This window comes from Grammomys surdaster, unplaced genomic scaffold (assembly GCF_004785775.1).
Source record: "Grammomys surdaster isolate TR1022 unplaced genomic scaffold, NIH_TR_1.0 131, whole genome shotgun sequence".
In the NCBI taxonomy this organism is placed as follows: Eukaryota; Metazoa; Chordata; class Mammalia; order Rodentia; family Muridae; genus Grammomys; species Grammomys surdaster.
In genome coordinates this window covers 1524085-1548628 of record NW_021604589.1, presented here as the reverse complement: position 1 = coordinate 1548628, position 24544 = coordinate 1524085, and the positions used below count along the sequence as shown (strand labels likewise).

The 24544-nt window shown below is 42.4% G+C and overlaps 1 protein-coding gene across 4 annotated transcripts in view; it reads right to left on the bottom strand.

Moving 5' to 3' along the window:
* Positions 1-24544, bottom strand: part of Ctps2 (CTP synthase 2) — a 117475-nt gene that overhangs the window by 84391 nt on the left and 8540 nt on the right. For all 4 annotated transcript variants that reach the window (XM_028761967.1, XM_028761973.1, XM_028761977.1 and 1 more), the window contains exons 4-9: positions 21992-22092; positions 14458-14574; positions 14238-14321; positions 13039-13119; positions 6435-6586; positions 2111-2243 (exon numbers count right to left, since the gene is read on the bottom strand). In XM_028761967.1, coding sequence (XP_028617800.1) covers positions 2111-2243; positions 6435-6586; positions 13039-13119; positions 14238-14321; positions 14458-14574; positions 21992-22092 — 668 coding nt within the window. The remainder of the gene's footprint in view (positions 1-2110; positions 2244-6434; positions 6587-13038; positions 13120-14237; positions 14322-14457; positions 14575-21991; positions 22093-24544) is intronic.

The following is a 24544-nucleotide window of genomic DNA, read 5'->3' as shown; positions in this document are numbered from 1 at the left end:
TGTTTTGTTTTGTTTTGTTTTGTTTTGTTTTGTTTTGTTTTGTTTTGTTTGAAACAGAGTTTCTCTGTGTAGCTCTAGCTGTCCTGGAACTCACTCTATAGACCAGGCTGGCCTCAACACATACAGATCTGACTGCCTCTGCTTACCAACTGCTAAGATTAAAGGTGTGTGCTACCATGTCCAGCTTCCAAAACCCTTTTTAAAAACTACAACAGAAAATGCCAAGTGTGGCGGTTTATGCCTATGATCCAAGAAGAGACAGAAGGGTGTTGCAAGTTAGAGGTCTACATAGTGAGTTTTACGCTAGCCAGAATTTCAAGACCATGTCTCAAGGCCATAACAAGCTGTTAATGGTAGCTAGAAGCCTTCATATGAGGCCTCACTCTTCCTGGAGGATCTTATAGGGTACAGAGTGAATTCAAAGCCAACCTAGTCAACTTAGCAAAGTTCTACCTCAAAATACAAATATATAAAAGAGGGTTAGAAACGTAGCTTAGCCGGGCAGTGGTGGCACTGGCAGTGGTGGCACATGCCTTTAATCCCAGCACTTGGGAGGCAGAGGCAGGCAGATTTCTGAGTTCGAGGCCAGCCTGGTCTACAGAGTAAGTTCCAGGACAGCCAGGACTACACAGAAAAACCCTGTCTCGAAAAACCTAAAAAAAAAAAAAAAGGAAAGAAAGAAAGAAATGTAGCTTAGTGATACAGCATTTGCCCAGGATGTGCAAGGACCTAGGTTCAATCCTAGAACCACAGTGTATAAGGAGAGAAGGAGAGGGAGATGGAGAGGTAGATAGAAGAGGGAGAGAAAGAAGGAAAAAATGACTTGGGTACTGAATCTCTACTGACATTCCTGGTAGAGAGCACTTTACACATGTTATCACAGGTCATCCCTGGCGGGCTTCCAGCTGATTCCATGAGACTCCATGTTGGGAAGGCCTCTGGGAAGCTTAACATTTGCCTTTTCCCAGACTCCATTCCATAGTACTCTCCCATCTGCCAATTTTCCTTCCTATCATAAATCTTAGACATGGCTAGGACAGTATGTTGAATCCTGTCAATCCTTCTGTTCAACTTTTCATATAGTGGTAGGACTTCACAATCTGCCTCTTTGAGAATTTATAAATTGTGTTTGTTTCGCAGAGTTGGGGATAGACCCAGGGCCTTGATCATGCTAAGTAGCACTCTAGCACTGAGCCACATCCCCAACTGTGGTGCTTTGAAGGAGAATGGCCCCAATAGGTGCATATGTTTGGATGGTGTCTAGTTAATGGAACTATTTGAGAAAGATTAGGAGGTGTTGTCTTATTGGAAGAGGTGTGTCCCAGGGGGTGGGTTTTGAGTTTTCAAAATGTTCCTCTCGCCGGGCGGTGGTGGCGCACGCCTTTAATCCCAGCACTTGGGAGGCAGAGGCAGGAGGATTTCTGAGTTCGAGGCCAGCCTGGTCTACAGAGTGAGTTCCAGGACAGCCCGGGCTACACAGAGAAACCCTGTCTCGAAAAACCAAAAAAAAAAAAAAAACCAAAAACAAAAATGTTCCTCTCTCTGCCTGCAACTTGTGTATAAGATATGAGCTCTCAGCTATTCCTCCAGTGCCAAGCCTGTCTGCCTGCCTGCCTGCCTGCCTGCCTACCACCATGCTACAGCCATGATAATAATGAACCAAGCCTCTGAAACTGTAAGGAAGCTGTCAATTAAAATAAGAGTTAACTTGGCCATGGTGTTTCCTCAGAGCAATAGAAGAGTAAATTGTGTTTGGTTATTTGTTTTGCAGTGCAGGGGAAGGAACCCAGGGTCTTGATCATGCTAAGTAAGCAGTTCAGCACTGAACCACAACCCAGTCCAACCTGCCACTTTAGAATACAAAATACCAGAGTGACAGAACTATCTAAAAGAGGGGCTGCAGAGATGGTTCAGCAGTTAAGAGCATCTACTGCTGGGTTCCTAGCACTTGTGTCAAGTGGCTCACAACTACCTGTATCTCCAGCTCCAGGGAGATCCAATGCCTCTGGCTTCCATTGTGCACTTGAACTCACATGTACACACCCACACAGAGACATATACATAACTAAAAATAAAATAATGATAGCTGGAAGAGCAGGCTGGGACTCACCATCAGGTTCAACTTGTGGTTGATGGCCAAGGCTGAGTGTTCCAGTGCTTTGAACACAGAGGCGTAGCAGTCCCTGAGTTTGGTGTATTTACCAACCAGGGCTATGGAACATATTTTCTGCAGTCTTTCATACCTGAGAGGGAAAACAAGCTCAAAGTCCATGTGCACACTAGAAAACATCACAAGCAACAATGTGCCCATTGCCCTTCCACATACTCTTCCAAGGTACTTTTCAGAACCTTAGGCACAGACAAGATACTCCGTGTACTTGACCCAAATCTCTCCTCCAACATGTCAACATCTGGGCATCAAACAGATTTCAAAGGCATAAGAAGAGCTGGGAAGATGGCTCAGTTTATGAAGCACTTGACACATAAGGAGGAGGACCTGAGCTCTTATCTCCAGAAACCATAAAAAAAAAGCTAGGCACAGTAACACACATCTGTAACCCCAGCATCCCTACGAGGAGATAGGAGGAGGTGGAGCAGGAGATTCCCCAGCAACTGTCCTCTGTCTCCACATGTAAATGGTGGCACCAAATGTGTGGACACAAGCACACACAAATTAAGAAACAAAATTTATTAGAAACCCCAAGCATCCTCAACGTTGGCTAACAAACAGGTACAGATATAAATCTCAGATATAAGATAGCTACCTTATAAACTCAGCTGTTCATACATTAGATTACAGGGTGACATTATGTAAGAATATGCAATATACTTGCCAATAGGAAGCATGCCAGCGTGTTTGTAAGGTGATACTGTATAAGAAAATGCTTTCAAAGTTATCTACATTTAAAATTGTGACATTCCCTACTGAAGTCTGGTTAGTTGCGACAAGTCTCAAGGATAGTGTTAAAAGAATTATTTAAAACATTACAAGACATTTAGATCACTTTAATGAGAAAACTCCATTCTACAAAAGATACTCAATCACATGTCACAACTATAGACACAATTTTCAGTGCTGCTTTTGTCAGGATATCTGTTCAGAGAACATGAGAAATATGGTGATCAGAGCTTAGGTATGTGGATGATGCTGTAGAGCTTGGGGGCAAAAACTTGCCCCCAACAATGAGGTGAAATGTTACCAAAAGGAGGTAGCCCCCTTTCATATCTCTATCTGCAGTGCAATCAAGAAACAATATCAAAGACAGACTGGGAAATGGGGAGAAGACTCAGTGGATGAAACACTTGCAATTGTGAGAACTCGTGTAAATGCAGGATGGCTGTAGTGGCCCAGCTATAATCCTGGGGCAAGGGAGGTAGAAATGGCTTATCCAGAACAAGCAGGCTAGCCAAGCTAGCTGAAGTAATACGCTCCAGAATCAGCAAGAGACCTGTCTCAATATACTGACGATACCTGATGTCAACCTTGGACCTCCTCATGCATGTACATACATGTGCACGTTACCTACACACACACCCACACACATATAAAACTGAATAGATATACACAAAAACAGACTTGGGTCGCAGGGTGTGGTTCAGTTGGTTGAGTCTAAAAACCCTTGGTTTGATGATTGACCTTCAGCACCAGGTTAAAAAATGAACATTGTAATAACACCTAGTCATCAATCCCAGCTCTCAGGAGGTGAAAACAGAATGATCTGAACATCAAGATCATCCTTGACTACACAGTGAGTTCAAGGATGGCCTGGAATACATGAAATCACACCTCAAAAATAAAACAATAAGCCAGATGTGGTAGCACACAGGAGGCAGACACAGGCAGGGATCACTGTGAGTTTGACACCTCTCTGGTCTACACAGCGAGTTCTAGGCTAATCAGAGCTATACAGTGAGGCACTGATCCTCCCCCCCTCCACCCCCGCAAAAAAAAAAGATAAAGATAAAATAAAATTTAAAACACAATAACAAAAACTAGGCTGGGTAGAGGAAGGGAAAAAAAAACCAAGACACTAAAAATAACTGGAAAGGTAAGACTTCCTGGGAAGGTCAATAAATAAAGGAGCTGAGAGAAGGCTTTCAAATCTTTAACTCTCTTAATTTCATCTTGGTCTGCAGAATTCACAGCTGTGTGTGTGTGGCCAGAAGTGGTAAAGCAACTGCCTAGCATGTATGAGATTCTGGGTTCAATGCTCAGTACCACAAGATGCTGCTGCTGCTGATGATGACAATGATGATGATACTGGTGATCATGAATTAACTTCCTGATAACAGAAAGCAAGTTACATCTCAAGCCAAATAACAGAGATGCCATCAGAAGCAGATATTCAGTCCCAAGGTGTGGTCCACCTACCTAGCAACTGCAGCTGCCTCTGTATAAGGAGTTGGGTGGACTTCACCTCTTCTCCTCACAAAAAGGAGGGACATGGATCTGACCCAAAAGAAGGCACACTAAAGGCAGCTATAGGCTCCTCCTTTCATTCATTCATGTCTAGACTTCCTTGATAGAAGTCTCATGGTAACAGATGGGACACATGAGTGTACAGGCCACACCCCACCAGTGTGGGGACTACTGTGCTGACTGGTGGATGTCCTAAGCCCATCCTTCATGTTAACTTATCCTGTGAACTTTCACTTCTGGGACCAGCCAAATGTCCACCTCACATGCTTGATACAGCTATCACAGATGTCTGAGGCAAGGCTCTGAAACTACTGTGAGCTGTTGGGGAATGGGAAGGAGAGCCTACTTTATAGACCCACCCATCATGGGCAGGTCCCAAAGTAGGAAGTAGCATCTCAATCAGCCTGGGGTCCCAGGAAAGGAACATACCCAGTTCAACCAGGCATCCTGGACTCTGAGTAACTGTGAGCCTCCATCATGAGGGTGGCTGCATTACCCTCTCATTGACTCCTTCTATAACTCTTCAGGCTACAGTGACAGGGTGGTCGGTATACATTGCAGTTACCAAAAAACCAACATTACTGCCCAAATGGTACAGATATTGCTATCTCCATTTATTTTGAAGACTGTGGTGAGCTGAATGGGTCCCCACCAGGCTGAAAATGTAGCTCATACATTAAGGCTTGATGTATGCTTGAAGCTCTAGGTTCAGCCCTGAAAGCATGGAGGCTCTGAGCATGGAAGCGCACGCCTATAATCCCAGCACTTGGAGGCAGGAATATCTCTCAGAGTTTGATGCCAGAGACATCAGGGTCTTTAGACCCTGATTTTAAAAAAATCACCAAGGACCATATAAACTGAGTGTAGCAGCACACACTTTTAATCCCAGCACTCAGGGGACAGTGGCAAGCAGATCTCTGAGGTTGAGGCCACCTTGGTCTACAGAATGAGTTCCATGACAGTCAGGGTTACACAGAGAAACCCTTTTCTGAAAATACAAACAACAAAGACTTTATTAAAATAACCTTGTCTTTGCCAATACAATTAAGGATCTGGAGGAAGGAGAAAGTATCAATTCCCTAAAAGTTGTCTTTTAATTGATGTGCACAAAGTATGCGTGTTCACAAAGTAAATGAATATAATTTTAAAATAAGATTTCTATAATATTCAACTATTTAATGGGAGCTGGACATGGTGGGATTCTATAGAATCCCAGCACTGTGGAGGCAGAAGCAGGAGTTCAAGACCAGTCTGGGCTGCACAAAACTATCTCAAAACCAACCAGAACAAACAATAGATCACTCCCAGATGAAATAGTAATGGGGGAGCCAAACCTTCCCATTTAAAGGATCTTCTTTAAGAAATGTTAGCCAAATCTTAACTAAAACAACAACTCTGAAACATTTACAACTATGAATTAGGCTAGGCTTGTGGCCTGGACAGAGTACTTGCCAGCATGTACAAGGCCTTGAGTTCTGGCCCCAAGACTGAAAGAAGAAAAGAAACTGGAGGAAATAAAAAGAAAATCAATATATAAATAAAAATACTTTGAGAATTAAAAATATTTCTTTGAGAATCCAAATCCTTCTAGCGTACTTGGGTTAAGTACAGCAAAGTCAATGGCTCCAGAAATCTTCAAAGAATACAGAGAGACACTCTAACAACAGATACACATGCATCCACATCAAAGCATACACATACAAAATTCTAAACGAGTGATCCTTTAAAGTAGCTCTTACTTCCACTTCCAGGCCTAGGAATTATTAATGATTACATAAAGAGGCCAGGATGATAGTTCAGTCAGTGAAGCTCTTGCCACAAAAGCATGAGAAACTCAGTTCAAACTCACATAAAACCAGAAGCTGTAGTACACAGTCTTTAATCCCACAGTCCTATGTCCTATTCGTTTATAAAGACTGAAAGAGTTTGGAAAGAATTAGGAAAATATTTTTTTTTAGAAATCCTATCTATGTTAAGAAAAATTATTTTTACATACAGAATTCCTTTCACGTACCTGTCAGCCATGGCTTTCCACTTGAAAAGCAAATTACTTGAACAATCATTGATGGGCAGATTCAATCTCTCTTGAAAATATTTAACCACGCCTTGCTCCTCCAAAAGGAGAGGCACTCGGTAGATGGAAGAAACATCATGGATACAGATGACCTGATCAATGATAATAAAACATCTTCCTTAATACATCACTGGAACAAGACAGAATTCAAGAGACTGTTTATACCGAAATAAGAAAACCAATGGGGAGGCCTGGTGGGGTAGGGTAGCGACATCCTCTTGGAGATGGAGGGGAGTGGGGGAGTTGGGGGGGGGTGGGAGGGAAGTAATGGGATGAGGAACTGTCAGAAGGCAGACCAGAAGGAGGGTAACAACTGGACTATAAAAAAAAGATTAATGATAATTTTTTTTAATTTAATTTAAAAATCTAAAAAAAAAAAAAGAAAAAAAGAAAGAAAACCAAGAAAGCTACACTTTGGGATGCTGGCCTAACTCCAGCTTCATAGAAAGCTGAGGCAAGAAGACCATAATAAATTCAAGGCCAGCCTCAGGTATACAGCAAGACACAATTTTGGAAAGGAAGGAAGGGAAGGTTAGGAGAGAGAGTACAAGTGATAGTTTTCAGTTTTAACTGTCAGCTTTCTACAACCTACAGTCCACAGTCACCTGGGGGAGAGTCTCAACTAGGAACTGTCTAGAACAAATTGGCCATTGACTGTATCTATTGGGGATTTTTTTAAAGACAAGGTCTCATTATGTAGCCCAGGCTGGCTTGGAAATCACTATGGAGACAAGGGCTAACCCCAAATTCACAGAGATGCAGTCGCCTCTGCCTACTGAGTGTTGGGATTAAAGACATGTGCCACCACATCTAGCTTGGAATTTCTTAATTTCATTAACTGACATGGGAAGATCCAGCCTAAAACTGGGTGGCACTCTCCTGGGTTTGGCTACTAGACGATATACAAGAAGAGAAAGTGAGCCGAGCAGTAGGAACCTATGTATTACTTCATTTCTCTCTGTTCTCGAGTGTGGATGTGATATGACTAGCTGCTTCAAATCCTTCTGCTTTAACCTCCCAAAGTGACTGACTACAATGTAACCTGGAACCATAGCTTTAAAGCCCCTGTTTCCCTAAGCTGTTTTTGGCAGAATGCTTTATAACAAGACAGAGAGGAAACCAGGACAGCCAGATATACAGCTCAGTTGGCAGATGCTTGCTTAGCGTAGACCTTGGGTTTGACTCCCAGCACCACATAAAATTCAGCATGGTGGCACACACCAGTGATCCTGGCACTTGGGAAGTAATGACAGGAGGATCAGAAGTTCAAGATCATCCTCAGCTACACAGCAAATTCAAAGTAAGCCTGGACTTCATGAAAAAAAAAAAAAAAGAACTATCAGCTAAGCAGTGGTGGTACACGTCTTCAATCCCAGCACTCTGGAGCCAGACACAGGAAGATACCTGTGAGTTCAAGGCCAGCCTGGTTTATAGAGAGAGTCCTAGGACATCCATGGTTACACACAGAAACCCTGTTTTAAAAAACAAACAAAAAAAAATCAATAAAAAAGAAAGAACTGGCCAGGCAGTAGTAGGGCACGCCTTTAGTCCCAGCACTTGGGAGGCAGAGGCAGACGGATTTCTGAGTTCGAGGCCAGCCTGGTCTACAGAGTGAGTTCCAGGACAGCCAGGGCTATACAGAGAAACCCTGTCTTGGAAACACCAAAAAAAAAAAAAGAAAGAAAGAAAAGAAAGAACTGAGAGCTGCCGACATGGCTCGGCTGTTAAAGGCACTAGCCACCAAGCCTGACAACCTGAGTTCCATCCCCGGGATCCACATGGTAGAAGGAAAGAACTGACTCCCCAGAAGTATCTTCTGATTTCCCCACTCAGGAATACACCTACACACACAATAAATAGGTGTTATACAAGGTTTGTCTTTCTTTAAAGAAGAAAGAATATGGGCTAAAGAGATGATTCAGCACCTAAAATTATCTGTTGCTCTCTCAGAGGATCCAGGTGTGGTTCTCAGCACCCACAAGGTAGCTCACAATCATCACTATGGTGATTTGAATAAGAAAAGCCCTCTTAGGCTCATTATTTGAATACTTAGTTACCAGGAAGTGGAACTGTTTGAAAGGATTAAGAGGTGTGGCTTTGTTGGAGGAAGTGTGTCACTGCCAGCGGGCTTTGAGGTTTCAAAAGTCCATGCCAGGACTAAAGTAAGTGTGTGTGTGTGTGTGTGTGTGTGTGTGTGTGTGTGTGTGTTCTCTGTCTGTCTCTTCTCTGTCTCTGTCTGTCTCTCTCTGTCTCTTGATCAAGGTATAGCTCTCAGCTACTGCTCCGGTACCTGCCTACAAACTGCCATGCTCCCCACCATGATGATAACAGACTATACTTCTAAAACTGAAAGCAAGCCTCAAATTAAATCTTTACAGCAAAAGAGCAGTGAATAAAGCAATCATTAGCACTAGTTTCAGGAAATCTGACTACCTCTTCTGACCTCTTCAAGCACCACATGTCCATGTAAAACACTCACATACGTAAAATAAATCTAAAAAAAAGAAAAGAAGGGAGGGTAGGATGGAGGGAGGGAGAGAGGGAGGAAGAGAGAGAGAGAGAGAGAGAGAGAGAGAGAGAGAGAGCAAGAGAGAGAGCGCAAGCAGGCAGGCAGGCAGGCAGGCAAGCAGGGCAGTGGTAGTGCGGTAGTGCACACCTTTAATCCCAGCACTTGCAGGTAGAGGCAGGCAGATCTCTGAATTCATGGACAGCCTGATCTATAGAGCATGGTCCAGCACATCCAGAACTACACAAAGAAACCCTGTCTCAAAAGCCCTGCCTCCCAAAAAGAAAAAAAAATAGCAATGTAAAAAGAAAAAAAAACCAGTAACCTAAACAAGAGTCAGAATTACCACAAAATTACTTTATTTATAAAATTCTGAATTCATCCTTATTACCCTGAGAGAATGGATATGATGGTATAATAAAATATATAGACGTAAAATAGTAAATTGTATACATACATATATACAAGAGATAGAATAATATATCATATATATTTATCTGTCAGGTCCACGTTGACAGATTCAACCAAATGGGGATCAAAAACATTCAGGGAACAACAAATCTGTACTGAACATTTCCATACACTTTCCCCTAGACAATACCAGGTAACTGTTTATATCACTGACATTGTACTGGGTGTAAGTCATCTAAAGATACAGTAATAATGAGGCTGTCACAGGTTATATACAAGTACTACACTGTTTTGTTTTGTATTTTACATTTCTTGGGAGAAAGAGAAACAGAGAGATGGAGACAAAGAAAGCACATGTGTGTGGAGATCAGAGGACAACTTGCTGAGTTGATTCTTTTCCTTCCACTGTTATCTGTCATGAGAATGGGAACTCGGGTTGTGAGGCTTAGCTGCAAGCACCCAGCCCTCTGTCTGTTAGGGACTTGAGCACTGAAGGAATCTGATATAGGGTACCTAATCTTAGTCTACAGCTCCTGGCACAAAGCTTCAAAAACCCCTCAAAGTCTTTTGTCATGTGTGGTGGTGGGCTTTTCTTATTCAAAGCACGATAGTAAAGACTGTGAGCTACCTTGTACTTGCTGAAAAACAAACCCAGGTTCTCTGAAAGAGCAACAAATACTTTTAGGTGCTGAGCCATCTCTCCAGGCCATATTCTTTCTTTTCTTTAAAGAAAGAAAAACCTTGTAACATTTATTTATTGTGTGTGTGTATGTGTCTTTGTAATATAACTGATATGACTCCTTGTGGTCCAGGGGAAACTTCCAAATAGTCACAAAAAAAAACCCACAAGCAAGTGATTAATATTCTAACATCTGAGGAGGGGAAGGAGGCTGGGGACTGAGCTCAAACACATGGTCTATTAGGCCACTAACCATACCTCCAGAGATATATTCCAATCAAAACTCTGGAGAAGGGGCTAGAGAAATGGCTGCTATTTCAGAGGACCTGGGTTCAATCCCCAGCATCTGCATGGCAGCTTATAACCATCATGTAACTCTAGTCCCAGGATATCTGAGGGACCAGGTACACACATGGTACACACATATACATGCAGAGAAAACAGTTCAACATATAAAATAAACACCTCTGGAGAAGTCAAGTGTGCTGACATACACCTTTAGCCCCAGCACGCAGGAGGCAGAAGCAGGTCTGGTCTAATTCAAGGTCAGCCAGGGTTAATAAGACCCTGCTTGGTTTATTTGGGGTTTGGTTTTGGTTTTTTAAATACCTCTAGAGAGCAGGGTGGCACAAACTTCTAATCCCAGCATTTGGGAGGCAGAAGCAAAAGAATCAAGGCCAGTATCCATTACATAGATAGCCCAGTCTAGCCTATTCAGACCTTGTTTTAAAACAGCCAGAGAGGGGGAGCCAATGGGGTATCTCAGCAATTAAAGGTACTTGCTGCCAAGCCTGGCAGCCTGAGTTCAATCCCTGGAATCCACATGGTGGAAAGAGAAGTCCTCTGACCACACACATACTATGGCATACTCAACACACACAAACACACACACATACACACATGTATGCACAAACATATATACATAAATACATGTAAAAATATGAAAACAACCTGGAAAGCAAGGCTCAGAGATTTCTATAATCTCAGCATTTGTGAGGTAGAGGCAAGAGAATCAGTTTGAGTCCATGACACCCATTCTCAAAAAGAAAAAGAAAAGAAAAAAACCTTACCTAAATCCCAGGCCAAGCATGTGTCACTCACCTATTAGCTGAGCACTCTGAGGCTGAGGCAGGAGGATTGTGGCCAGCCTAGTTTAGACTATGATGACCTTGTCTCAAAAAAAAAAAAAAAAAAGCCCAACAGCTGTTGCTCTTCCAAAGTTCCAAAGGACCCAAATTTGGTTCCTAGGACCTGAACCCCAAGAAACTCACAACTATCTGTAACTCCAGTCTCAGAAGATTTCACACCCTCTTCTGGCCATTCTGGGCACGAGGCATGCACATGGTGTACACACCTGCATGCAAATATATGCATTGATACACATTAAAAAAAACCCACTGCATCTATATGCAATGGCAACTTCCACAAGTGGAAAGCATTAAGTTGTTTACTCATCCAGCATCACAAAGCTGGGACCCACAGCATGGGAGGCAGCAGCAGGAGGATCAGGAGTTCAAAGTCCTCCTCAGTTACATAGAGAGTTTGAGGCCAGCCTGAACTACAAGAAACCTTGTCTCAAAGAAAAGCAAAAGGAAAACAAGACTGGACCACTGGTGGGTGAAGAGATAGCTCAGCAGTTCACAGTATGTAAGCTGTTACAGAGGATCTGAGTTCCAGTTCCACATCAGATGGCTTGAAACCACTTGTAACTCCAGCTCCAGGAGATCCAACACCTACAACCACACCTACACTCACTTGTACACATATACATATAACTTAAAATAGAGATAAAGCTTCAAAATGAAAGACTTGGATCCCTGTTACAGGCCTTAAGCTCCACAGTGGCCACAGCTGGAACTCTACCTTCCTTCTCCAAACTCTCAGCAGTCCTATGTAAAATGCTGTATTTACCTTTTTCTATTCTGGAAACAAGGCTGTATTTGCTTAATCCACATGCAAAGCACTGTCTACCAAGAGGAACGGTATACAAGACAACTGAGCCAAAACAAAGTGGCTGAGGCACTAAGAGAGCACACAGGCGCGCGCGCGCGCACACACACACACAAACACACACACACAGAGAGAAAGAGAGAAAGAGAGAGAGAGAGACAGAGACAGAGACAGAGAGAGAGAGAGAGAAACGAACCTTCCTTTCAAACCATTCAAGCTTAGAAGCAGGGGGCTCTCTATCAGCCCACTCCCCAAGCACAGATATCCCACTAAGCAGCTGTGAGACTTTAGAGAACTCAGAGCTCAGGTTTCTAGCAAGCCTCACCCTGGTCCATCACACCACTCTATAAACTGGAGGCAACTGGAGCCCCTCACATACCCTAGCCTTTTTGGGAAAAAGAGCTAGAAAGAAAAAGGAAATGTAAATGTCTGAATACCCAGGTTGGAAGTCCTGCAGAACAGAGGGCCAGAGCCTAAATTATGGTAATTTCTGGAACAATGAAATCAGCTGGGCCACTTCTATGATCAGAAAATATAGCTTGAATGTCAGCATACTTGTGTGGTTTAAGCTGTAACAGGTACAAAAGAGAAACGAATGAAAGCATAAGTGTTCCAGCAAAACACAGGCTGGAAAAAAAAAAGCCAGAGGGAGCACAGAGTTCTCCCACTGCCAAGTTTCACTGAGCTAAAAAGCTCACCCTGAGCTTCAAGTGGGATGTAAGAGAATCAGGAATTCAAGGTCAGCCTGGACTACATGAAACCCTGTGACTCAGTGAGTAAAGGCACTTGTCACATATCCTCACATCCTGATTTCGATCTCTAGAACCAAAGTAAAGGTAGGAAAGAAGGGATTCCATCCACAAAGTTGTCCTCTGACCTCTACACATGGGTCATGGCGCACACACACACACACAGAGGAGAGAGAGAGAGAGAGAGAGAGAGAGAGAGAGAGAGAGAGAGAGAGATTGATTTTAATTTAAAGAGCACCAAGCACCAACCTGTTCAGGGTTCACATGACAAAACATAGAAATCTTCTCCTTCACGGCCATCTCAATGGGTGTTGAACTACGGCAGACGATCTGTGAAGTCAATTAGGCATGGATCAGCAAATGGGAACAGATCTGATCAAATCCATTGTTAGAAAGACATTATACATGACATTTTTTTCCTACAAGAGACTAGACTAAGGATGTACTTGTTCACTATGGGCATTCCTCTGTACCATGAAAAATTGGTCTGACCACTAGCATAAGCATGTCTCAACTGAAATCTAACAGAAAGAGTTCAAAACATCACAACGTCTCTGATGAACAACAGTTAAAGCTCTAAAGGGCTGTTTCACTAAATAGAAGGAGACATGGATCAGGAGGTGACAAACTTTTGCTAGAGGGCCACACAGGAAACATTTTAGCTTTCCAGGTAAGGCACTGCTATCATCTGTGTCAAAACAGCTACAGATTATATGTAAATGAATGAGTAACTCTGTGTCCATAAATTTTCTTTTTGATGTTTTGTTTTTGTTTATTCAAGACAGGGTTTCTCTGTGTAGCCCTGGCTGTCCTGGAACTAGCTCTGTAGACCTGGCCGGCCTCGAACTCACAAACACCCACCCGCCTGTGCCTCCTGATTGCTAGGATTAAAGGCATGCACCACTAGTGCCCGGCAATAAATTCTTATTTATAAAAACAGGCAGTTGCTTTATGAACCCTTATTCACCGCCCCCTGACAGGCTGATGGCTGTACTGAATTACCTGTTAATAGGAACACATCACCGCTTCTTAGACTAAAACTCAGAGCAAAGATAGCCAGTCCTTGAAGGGTCACAGGAAAATCCCAAGGTGTCACATTCACTCTGAAGGAGCCGGGAACCTTATAAATGACAGGGCATTGTATCTGGCCTGCTACCAATGGAGCCAATTTAAAGGTAAAGAAATAATCTTTTCTTGGCTGCCAGATACAAAAAAAGTTTACTGTCATAGGAACCATTTGAGAGTGACAAATGACTCAGATGTGTTGTTAGAGATTACGGTGCTAGGAGTAGAGTTCAAAAGCAAAATACATGCTTAGTATGTGCGAGGCTCTAGGCTCCATCCCCAGAACCAAAACCAAAAAAGGAAATAAGCCATTGTTAGTGGGTGTTTTAGCTTGTGACACAGAGGCTCTTAAGGACAAACTTACCCCACTGTGTTTAACTCACCAGATCCGGAGACAAGCCCAACCCTCTCAGCGCACGGACACTGTTTTGTGTGGGCTTGGTTTTTTGTTCTCCAGTAGCACTGGGCTAAAAAGAAATGAGTTCCCATCAGTACCAATGGACATCTAATTCATGGCTCTTGGATTTCAAATGTAGGTCCCATAAAATATCAGAGGAAAACTGATCAAAGTTTCTACCCACATACTTATCTGGAAAAACCTACCTGTGGCACAAGGCTGACATGAATATTGTAGAAATTCTCTCTCTTTGCTTTAAACTGGAATTGTCGGAATGCTTCCACAAATGCCATCCCTTCAATGTCCCCAATGGTGCCTCCCAGCTAATGGTGAAAAACAAAAATAAGACAAATGACCAAACATCTCCAAACATCTCCCAAAGCACACAAATCAATGGAATTTTCTTGTGGTTTGTTTTTGGTTTGGTTTGGTTTGGTTTGGTTTGGTTTGGTTTGGTTTTTTGCAACAGGGACTGACTATACAGTCCTAGCTTACCTGGAACTCCCTATATAGACCAGGATGATCTCTGAAGTCACAGAGATTTGCCTATCTCTGTCTCAGAAGTACTGGGATTAAAGCCATGTACCACAACAACCAACTAAATTACTTTTTGAGAGGATTTCACACTGTAGCCCAGGGTAGCCCAAGCTGGTCTTGAACATGTAACATGAGCTACCTCACATGGCTTAGAAACAATTTTGTTTTGTTTTGCTTTAATTTGATTTTTTGAGATAAGGTTTCTATGTGTAGTCCCTGGCTGTACTGGAACTCCTTGTTCTGTAAAACCAGGCTAGCCTCAAACTCAGAGATACTCCTGCCTTTGCCTCCTGAGTGCTATAATTAAAGGTATGCACCACCATCCCCAGCATTAGAAATAATATTAATAAACTGAGAATAAGAACTGAAATTTAATATTTTTACAAGGACAGAAATCTATAAATGCTTAAAGTCATTAAATTATAAACTTAAAGTGAATGAAATTTTATGACATTAAGTTAAACCTCAATAAAACTGTTAATAAAACAGCCTGGTCTGGTGAGACATCCCTCTAATCCCAGCACTGAGAAGTCTGAGGGAGAAGTATCACAAGTTCAAGACTGGCTGGAATACATATAGCCTATCTCCCCCACCCCAAAAAGAAAAGACCGAGGTATGGTGACAAAGAGAAGCTGAGGCAGGATTGCCCAGAGTTTGAGGCCTATCTGGACCTCATTGTGAGTTCCAGGCCACCTTGGGTTACAATGAGACTGAGTCTCAAAAGAAGAAAGAAAGAGGCTGAAGAGATGAAGAGATGAAAGCACTGGCTGTTCTTCCAGAGGACCTGGGTTCAACTCACACCACCCACATGGTTGTTCACAACTGCATGTTAACTCCAGTGCCAGGGGTTGCCCTCTTCTGGTTTCTGAAGGCACTACATAGGCATGGTACAGACATTCATGCACAAAACACACACACACACACACACACACACACACACACACACACTATATAAGCATGGTACAGACATACATGCACGAAACACACAAAATTTTAAAAAATAAAATAAATTTTAAAAACTAAAAAAGGAGAGTATTAGGACCTAGGTAAAATATTAAGGCCTATATTGTATGTTAAGGCCTAGGTAAAAGTTACTTGGCTAGCCTTCCATTATAAGGAAACTTTCTCATATGTTTCTGCAGTTACTAGGAAACTTTCTAATGCCAAGATTAATTACATATTCTGTTATATTCTGTGCCCTTGTAAAGAATCACAATAGACTTTAGTATAATTGTTTTGTATAGTTACCTGCAATAAGCTTGGACCACACCAACCACCCAACAGCACTTCCTGCACCTGTGCGCAAGCTTTTATAGTGTTTGCCTTTATAAGCTGCCCCTGGGCCCAACCTAAGAGAGACACCGGCATCAATATAAGAAACTATTTGGAGTAAGACTTCCATTTTGAGTAATGGTCAAGTAGAGTTTAAGTTCCCAAGACCTCCCTGGGAACTGGCATCCTGCTTGCAAAAGGAGACATGAATATGAGTAACTGACATTCTGGTTGGCAAGTTAAGACATGAATGTTAGACAAGTCTCATCCTGGTAGACAAGTTAGGACATAAACATTAGACAAGGCAAGTCCCCTGCTACAGTTGAAAACCCTAACCAATGGTAGCAGGATAAGTATACAACAAAGCCATGTTCCTAAGAAAATCCTCTATTCCTAAATCCTGATGGGTGAAATATCTTGGCACAGATGTTTGTGGATTTGGGATTTAAAAACCCTGTAAAATCTTAACTCAGGAACAGGGTTCAGTTCCTGTCTTAGTTGGGGTTTCTATTCCTGCACAAAACATCATGACCAAGAAGCAAGTTGGGGAGGAAAGGGTTTATTCAGCTTACACTTCCACATTGCTGTTCATCACCAAAGCAAGTCAGAACTAGAATTCAAGCGGTCAGGAAGCAGGAGCTGATGCAGAGGCCATGGAGGGATGTTATTTACTGGCTTGCTTCCTCTGGCTTGCTCAGCCTTCTTTCTTATAGAACCCAGGACCACCAGCCCAGGGACGGCAACACCCACAATGGGCTGGGCCCTCCCCACTTGATCACTAATTGAGAAAATGCCTTACAGCTGGATCTCATGGAGGCATTTCCTCAACTGAGGTCCCTTTCTCTGTGATAACTCCAGCTTGTGTCAAATCAACACACAAAACCAGTCAGTACAGTTCCTGTATCCAGGCCATGGCCTTGATCAACCATCCTGGGGCTTATGCTCACTAAACTATCCCTGTCTGTCTGAGATTGGTGTTTGTGTGGTTTGTGAGGCTATTCCTGAACCCCAACAGAGAGGCTCGGGGATACTGAACTCATAAGCAAGTAGAAAGTTCCAAGGGCTGGCAAGGTGTCTCAGTAGGTAAAGGCACTTGCCACCAAGCCTGATGACCCATGTTGAATCCCTGAGACCTACAAGAACTGACTCCCACAATTTTTCCTCTGGCTTATATAGGCATGCCTTGACGTAAACACAATGAGACATGTATACACACGCACACATAATAAGTACATATAAAATAGAAAGTTCATAATAAATAAAATGAATGCAATAAAGAAGAAAAATATCCAAAACATAGGGACACAGAAGAGAAAGGTATGACCATTTCTTCCAATGGTTCTAGTTAGAACAAAATACTCAAATCCTGTGATAAGAAAGGTTGATGGCCACTTGTTTCTGTTTGGGTAGTTGGATTGATTGATAAAAAAAAATGAGCATTTTCAAATTCCCCTTCCATCTCCCTCTCCACATACAAAATTCAAACACATACCTACATGTATTTAAATAGCCTCCTAATATTAAAACATGCTGATTATTATTATTAAAACACTTCTGATACTTTAGTAACTGAATGAATGTTCCTGATGGTATAATTATCCAATGTCAACAATGTGTTTCTAATAACGTTACCTAAAGCACTTCATTTTTAGATTGATATAAATTCACCTTTACCAAACTCAAGGTTAAAAAACAGATTAAAAATGTAAAGGCAATCCCATATATTTTAAAATGACTTTGCCAGTATTTGAGCATCTACTACAGGATCAATACTACAGGCAAAATGCTGGAAAGAACTAGAAACACAGCACCCAGGATTGATGGCACACATCTGTAATGCCAGCACTCAGAAGGCAGAGTCAAAAGCCAGCCGGGGCTACGTTGCAGGGGAAAAATACTCATAAAAATCTTAGAATTTTTTTAAACAGGATCTTATGTAGCCCAGGCTGGCCTGTAATTTATAATATAGCCAAAGATGACCTTGAACTTCTGTAAAAAAAAACAAAACCAAGTATGATGACTAACAACCCGAATCCCCAGCACTTGGGAAAAGATAGATGGATCCAGAGTTCAAGGTCATCTCAGCTACATAGCAAGTGTAAGAACAGCCTGGGCTACATGAGAATTCAAACTAACAAAAAAAAAAATCATATGGAATCAGAAACGTAGCAGGGTATAATTTTTCACTAACTATAAGATAGCAGAATAAAAAAAATTAAGGAAACAAAAACAACTCTGAAAGAAAAATAGCCTGAGGTAGAAGCAGTTTGAGGCCAGGCTAGAACTAAGATAACTGCCTTTAAATACAAAAAGAAAGCAATCAGGGAAGGAAGAAAAGAGGGAGAGAGGGAGGGAGGGAGGGAAGAAAAGGAGGAGGAGAAGGAAGAGGAGAAACAGCACTAACAGCATGAAGAAGAGGAAGAAGTTTTGGTGACACACATCTGTAATCTCAGTAGCACTTAGGAGGCTGAAAATTTGCTGTAAATTGAAGCCAACCTGGATTACATACTAAATTCAAAGTTAGCTTGAAATACAGGGAGAAACACTGTCCTAAAACCAACAGGGACAGTGATTCAGTCACTAATGTGATTGCCAGAAAAGCATAAGGACTTGGGTTTGGATTCATGGCACATGTATAAAGCTGTACACAGCACTGTGTGTCTGTAACCTCCGCATTCAGAAGGTACAGAGTGGAGACAGGCAGATCCCTGGAGCTTGCTGGCCAGCCAATCTAAACAAATCAATAACTACAGGTTCTTTGAGAACCTGCCTCAAACAATAAGGTGGCGAGCAACTGAGAAAGATAACCAATGTGGACCCCTGGCTTCCACAGGTCTTCAAATATCCATGCACACATACCCTCCCAAGACACAACACACAAAAATAAGTAAAATTTAAAAACAGGCCAGGCGTGGTGGCTATCACCTTTAATCTCAGTGCTCAAGATAGAGGCTAGTGAGGCAGGTAAGGTTAGTTCTGTGAGTTCAAGGCCAGCATACCAGTTCCAGGCCAGCCAAGGCTACACAGCGCGTTCCAGTCTGAAAAGAAAAAAAAAAGTCTGCACATAAACCAAACCTTATGGGAACACGTTAGAGGATTTTGTCGTTTGTGTTTTTGTGGTGCTGGGGACATAATCCAGGGTCTCACATATGCTAAGCAAGTGCTCTACCCCTGAGCTATACACCCCTAGCCCTCTTCGGTTTTGTTTCCTTATTTGTGGAGTTGGAGTGAGGGTGACAATCTAACTCTGTAGCTCAGACTGGATGGACTGTAGCTTGATATGTAGCCCAGGCTAGCTTCAAACTCCTTCACTAGCCTCTGGAGTATTAGATTATTGGCTAACCCAGCTTCCTCTTGTGCTTTTCCATGGGGATCCTATAGTTGTCACTGGAGAGAGGCAACCACGACTTTAAATGTTATCTATTTCTGCCCTCATGTGGTCCACTGTAGGACTGCATCCTCTCTCACACACTTGAAGTTCCCTTTACTCTGCCTCTAGGTCACCATTATCCCCGTGTGCAGAACCCTTGAGATAGTCCCTTCTTATCATAAGTTTGTGTTTATAAATTTACAATTTGAAAATAGGTAATGCATAAGTTTTTTAAAAACTTGCATTATAATGCACTGTTATAATTGTTGTAGTTTGTTGTTATTCTCAACCTTAACTTGTAAGTTAAACTATTATACAATCTGAAGTGGTGGCATACTCCTGTAATTCTAGCACATTGGAAGCTGAGGCATGAGTACTGCTGGGAGTTATAGGCAAGCCTAGGCTACATAATAAATGAACTCCAGGCTAGTCTAGACTATAGTAACAACCTTTGTCTCAAAAAAATCAAACCCAAATGAAAAAAACTTGATCATAGGTGTGATGGTTTGTATATGCTCAGCCCAGGGAGTGGTGCTATTAGAAGGTGTGGCCCTGATAGAGTACGTATGGCCCTTTTGGGGTAGGCATGGTACTGTGGGTGTGGCTTGAAGACCCTCATCCTAGCTGCCTGGAAGTGAGTATTCTGCTGGAAGCCTTCAGATGAAGATGTAGAACTCTCAGCTCCTCCTACACCATGCCTGCCTGGATGCTGCCATGCTCCCACTTTGATGATAATGGACTGAACCTCTGAACCTGTAAGCCAGCCCCAAATAAACGTTGTCCTTATATGAGTTGCCTTGGTCATGGTATCCGTTCACAACAGTAAAACCCTAACGAAGACAATAGGTATCTATGATTAAGATGTACACATTAGTGTTTGGTACTACATATGATTTTGTACAGACTGAGGGGAGTGGAAGGTTAACTGCAAGAGAGGACTCGATGATGCAGCTTTCAAGACGTTATCTTCCATAACTAAGTGGGGAGTTATAGGAAATGGAAAAGATGCTGCTTTGATGTTATCCTGCCTTTTCTTTAAAAAAAATTATTTATTTACTTATTTTATGTATATGAGTATTTAATCTGTATGTACACATGCATACCAGAAGAGGGCTAGCCTGAAACTCTCCACATAAACTAGGCTGGCCACCAACTTACACAGATCTACCAGTCTATGCCTCCTGAGTCTCACCTGTGATTTCTAAGCAGAACCAATAAACTCACTGATTCACAAAATAATAACAACAGTAACCAAAAACTTAGAGAAGGGAGTAAGAATGCAGCTCAGTTAATAGAGTCTGAAGGCCTAAATTCAATCCCTAATACCACATAAAACTGGATATGGTGATGAATGCCTGTAATCCCAGCACTTGGAAGGTAGAGGTAGGGGGCTCAGGAATTTGGCTACTTAGAGGAATTTGGGATATATGTCACTTTTTAAGGAAGGCCTTGGGGCTAATGAAATGACTCAGTGGTGACTACTTGCGTGCAAGCCCCGACAACCTGAGTTCAAATCCCCAGAGCTCACATGAAAATCAGACACAGTAGCACACATGTCTATAACTGTAACATGGCCCTAACGAGACACATGGGGTGTAGAGACAGGAGGATCACCAGAAGCTCACAGGCCAGCTAGCCAGGCATACAAAACAGCAAACAAGAGAGCCCCTGTCTCAAACATGGTGAAAGTGGAAGCTGACGAACAACACTCAAGGTTGTCCCCTTACCTCCACATGAGCAAGGGGACACAGACACACAGGCGTGCGCGTGCAAGTGTGCGCACGTGCACACACACACACACACATTTTTATTTTTAAGAGGAAGCGCTTCCTTGGTATAAACCAGGAAGGAATAATACACTACATTATACAGACATAAAGGAATGAAAGAAAGGTGAAGGCAGTCAACGAGTAGCAAGTTCAAAGCTGCTTTCTTGAAATGGTGGCTATCACCTCCCACTTCCACCATCTGCCTTTCCCAACCCGATCTCTACTTTTCACAACATTCTGCAAATATTTCTCCAATACAAGGAATTAAAATATGCTCTGGGATAGGGATATAGCTCATTTGGAAGCAAACATACATGCCTAGCACACATGAAGCACTAGATTCAATCCCCAACACAGCATAAGCCAGGGAGAGTGGCACATATCTGTAATCCTAGCACTTGGCAGAAGGACCAGAAGTTCAAAGTCTTTATTAGCTATATATCAAACTAAAGGCCAGCCTGGGCTACCCTGTTGTCAAATAAATAATGTACTCCATTAGTATAAACAGTGGGTCTATAGGCTTCTCAGGGTCAGAAACTGTCCATTTCTGGCTCCAGCCCCAACACTGACTTCATTACTCATCTACCTGCACACACTTATCAGGCATACTTACCTCAGGAGAACATGTGATTATCTGTTTAATAACTGACTTGTGACCATCTCTGTTGTTCCCTGCTGGAACCCCACCTCCCAGCCTAGTTTACAACACCCAGGAGGGGAGAGAGTAAATGAAGACTGGATGCTTAGGGACCCAGAAGAACAGTAGCTTAAGAAGAAAAGTTCCATGCTTGCCTCGATAACACATATCTGGGGATCTTCCTTATTACCATCCACAGACACCTTGGCTTGATTCATGACCCACTCCTGGATAGCATCAGTAATATGGGGGACAACTGCAGAAAGAAGGAATAAACAACACAGCAAGTTACTTCATGATCATGAGAAACAAAGCATTTGGCCTCCCAAATAATGTGAAAGTCACCAGGCAAATTAAACCAGCTGGAGCTCTTATGTCATTGTCTCCATCTCTGGAACCAGTATAGACTGAGGGATCTACGGCTAGTCATCTCCACAGGCCTTTGCTCTTGAAGCAAACCAGATGCAAAGAACAAGAAGCAGAAAGCAGAAGTGCTATCTTTGGTGAGGACAAGAAAACATCAGACTGAAGAGATGGCTCAGCAATTACTACTTCCTGCTTTTCCTGAACCTGAGTTCAATTCCTAGCACCCACATCTCAAGGCTCATAAATTGTCTATTACTGTAGCTTCAGGGACTCCAACACCCTCTTCTGGCTTCCAAGGGCAGTCACACACATATGGCATACATGTGTATAATATACACACAAAAAATATATTTTAAAAAACTCCTAGAAACCACCTATCATGTCATCTGAGAACTGGGCAAAGGAGGCTTCTGGGTAAGGCAGATGCTAGACTCCACAGTGGAAGATGCCCAGCAGCTGTACAGGGTTGGAGCCTAAGTACTGGGAATAACAGCAGTCAGTGGAGAGAGCCACCCAAGGGTGTAGATGAAGCCCAGCCACTTACCAGCGCTCCAGAATGGAGACATCAAAATCCAGCTGGATATTGTTTTAGTTTTCTATGACTTCTGTAATTACCATAAAATAAACTTATATCTTGGTGGGTTTTTTTTTGAAACAGGGTCTTCCTGTGTAGTCATGAGTGGCCTGAAACTTGCTATGTAGACCAGGCTATACTTGAACTTGTGACATTTATTCTACATCTTTCTGTACCACCATTCTCAGCCCAGAATATCATAAATTTAATTGTTTTTTCTTTTTAAAATTAATTTATGTGTATGTTTGTTTTGACTTCATGTATGCATGTGTATCACATGATGCCTGGTGCCTTTGGAAGATAGAAGAGGACACTGGATCCCCTGGAACTGGAGATATATACAGTTGTTAGCCACCCATATGGGTGCTGAGAACCAAACTACAGTCTTCTGCAAGAGCAAGTGCTCTTTAACCCCTGAGCAATCTCTTCACTCCCTATTGGTTATCTTTTTTGAAGCAAGGGCTCATATAGCTCAGGCTGACCTAAAACCTGCTCTGTAGGTGAAGATGACTTTGAACACCTACTTTGCCCGTTTCCACCTCTCAAATGATGGGATTTGTGCATTGTGATTTAAGTGTGCGTGCAATTCATGAACTTAATACTTTAAAACAATAATAATTAATGATAAGATGGCTCAGTGGGTAAGGGTGATTGCCAACAAACCTGAAGAGTTCAATCCCCAGACCCCACATGATTGAAAAAGATAAACCAACTCCTGCAGTTGTCCTCTGACTTCCATGTACACACTATGTCATGCAAGGATCCACAAAGATACACACACACACACACACACACACACACACATATATATATATATATATATATATATACAAAATAAAGATAAATGGAATAAAATAATAACAAGTCCAGGTATAAGCTAGCACCCAGGATCCTGAGGAAAAATGACTGCCATGAGATTAATGCCACCATTATTATATATACATATGTATATTATATGACAATGTCTCATATAATACACACACACACACACACACACACACACATGCTGGATTAGTGGTGGCAATGCATGCCTTAAATTAATCCTGGCACTTGGAGACAGAGGTAGGCAGATCTCAAGTTCAAGGACAGTCTGGTCTACAGAGTGAGTTTTAGGACAGCTAGGCTACACAGAAAAACCTTGTCTTGCCGGGCGATGGTGGCGCATGCCTTTAATCCCAGCACTTGGGAGGCAGAGGCAGGCGGATTTCTGAGTTCAAGGCCAGCCTGGTCTACAGAGTGAGTTCCAGGACAGCCAGGGCTACACAGAGAAACCCTGTCTCGAAAAACCTAAAAAAAAAAGAAAAGAAAAAGAAAAACCTTGTCTTGAAAAATCAAAAACAAACAAACAAACAAACAAACAATAAATAAATAAATAAATAAATAAAGGTCAGGCATGGTGGCACACACTTTTAATCCTAGCAGTCAGGAAAACAGAGTGTGCTGACTTGAATGGAATGCCCTTATAGTCTTGGGCATTTGAATACACAGTCTCTAGTTGGTGGCACCTAAGAAGTAGGGCCTTGTTGGAGGAAGCATGCCACTGGAGGTGGGCTCTGAAAGTTTAAAAGCCTCACATCATTCCCACTGTGCTCCCTGTGCTTCTTGTTGTTCAAGATGTGAGCTCTCCCAGCAGCCTGCTTCTCCCAGCAGCCATGCCTACCTGCGGTGTGTGTCCCCCACTCATGAGACAGCAATGGACTCTTATCCTTATGGAACCAGAAGCACAAATAAGCTCTTCTAGCAAGGTGCTTTGGTCAGTGACTAAATC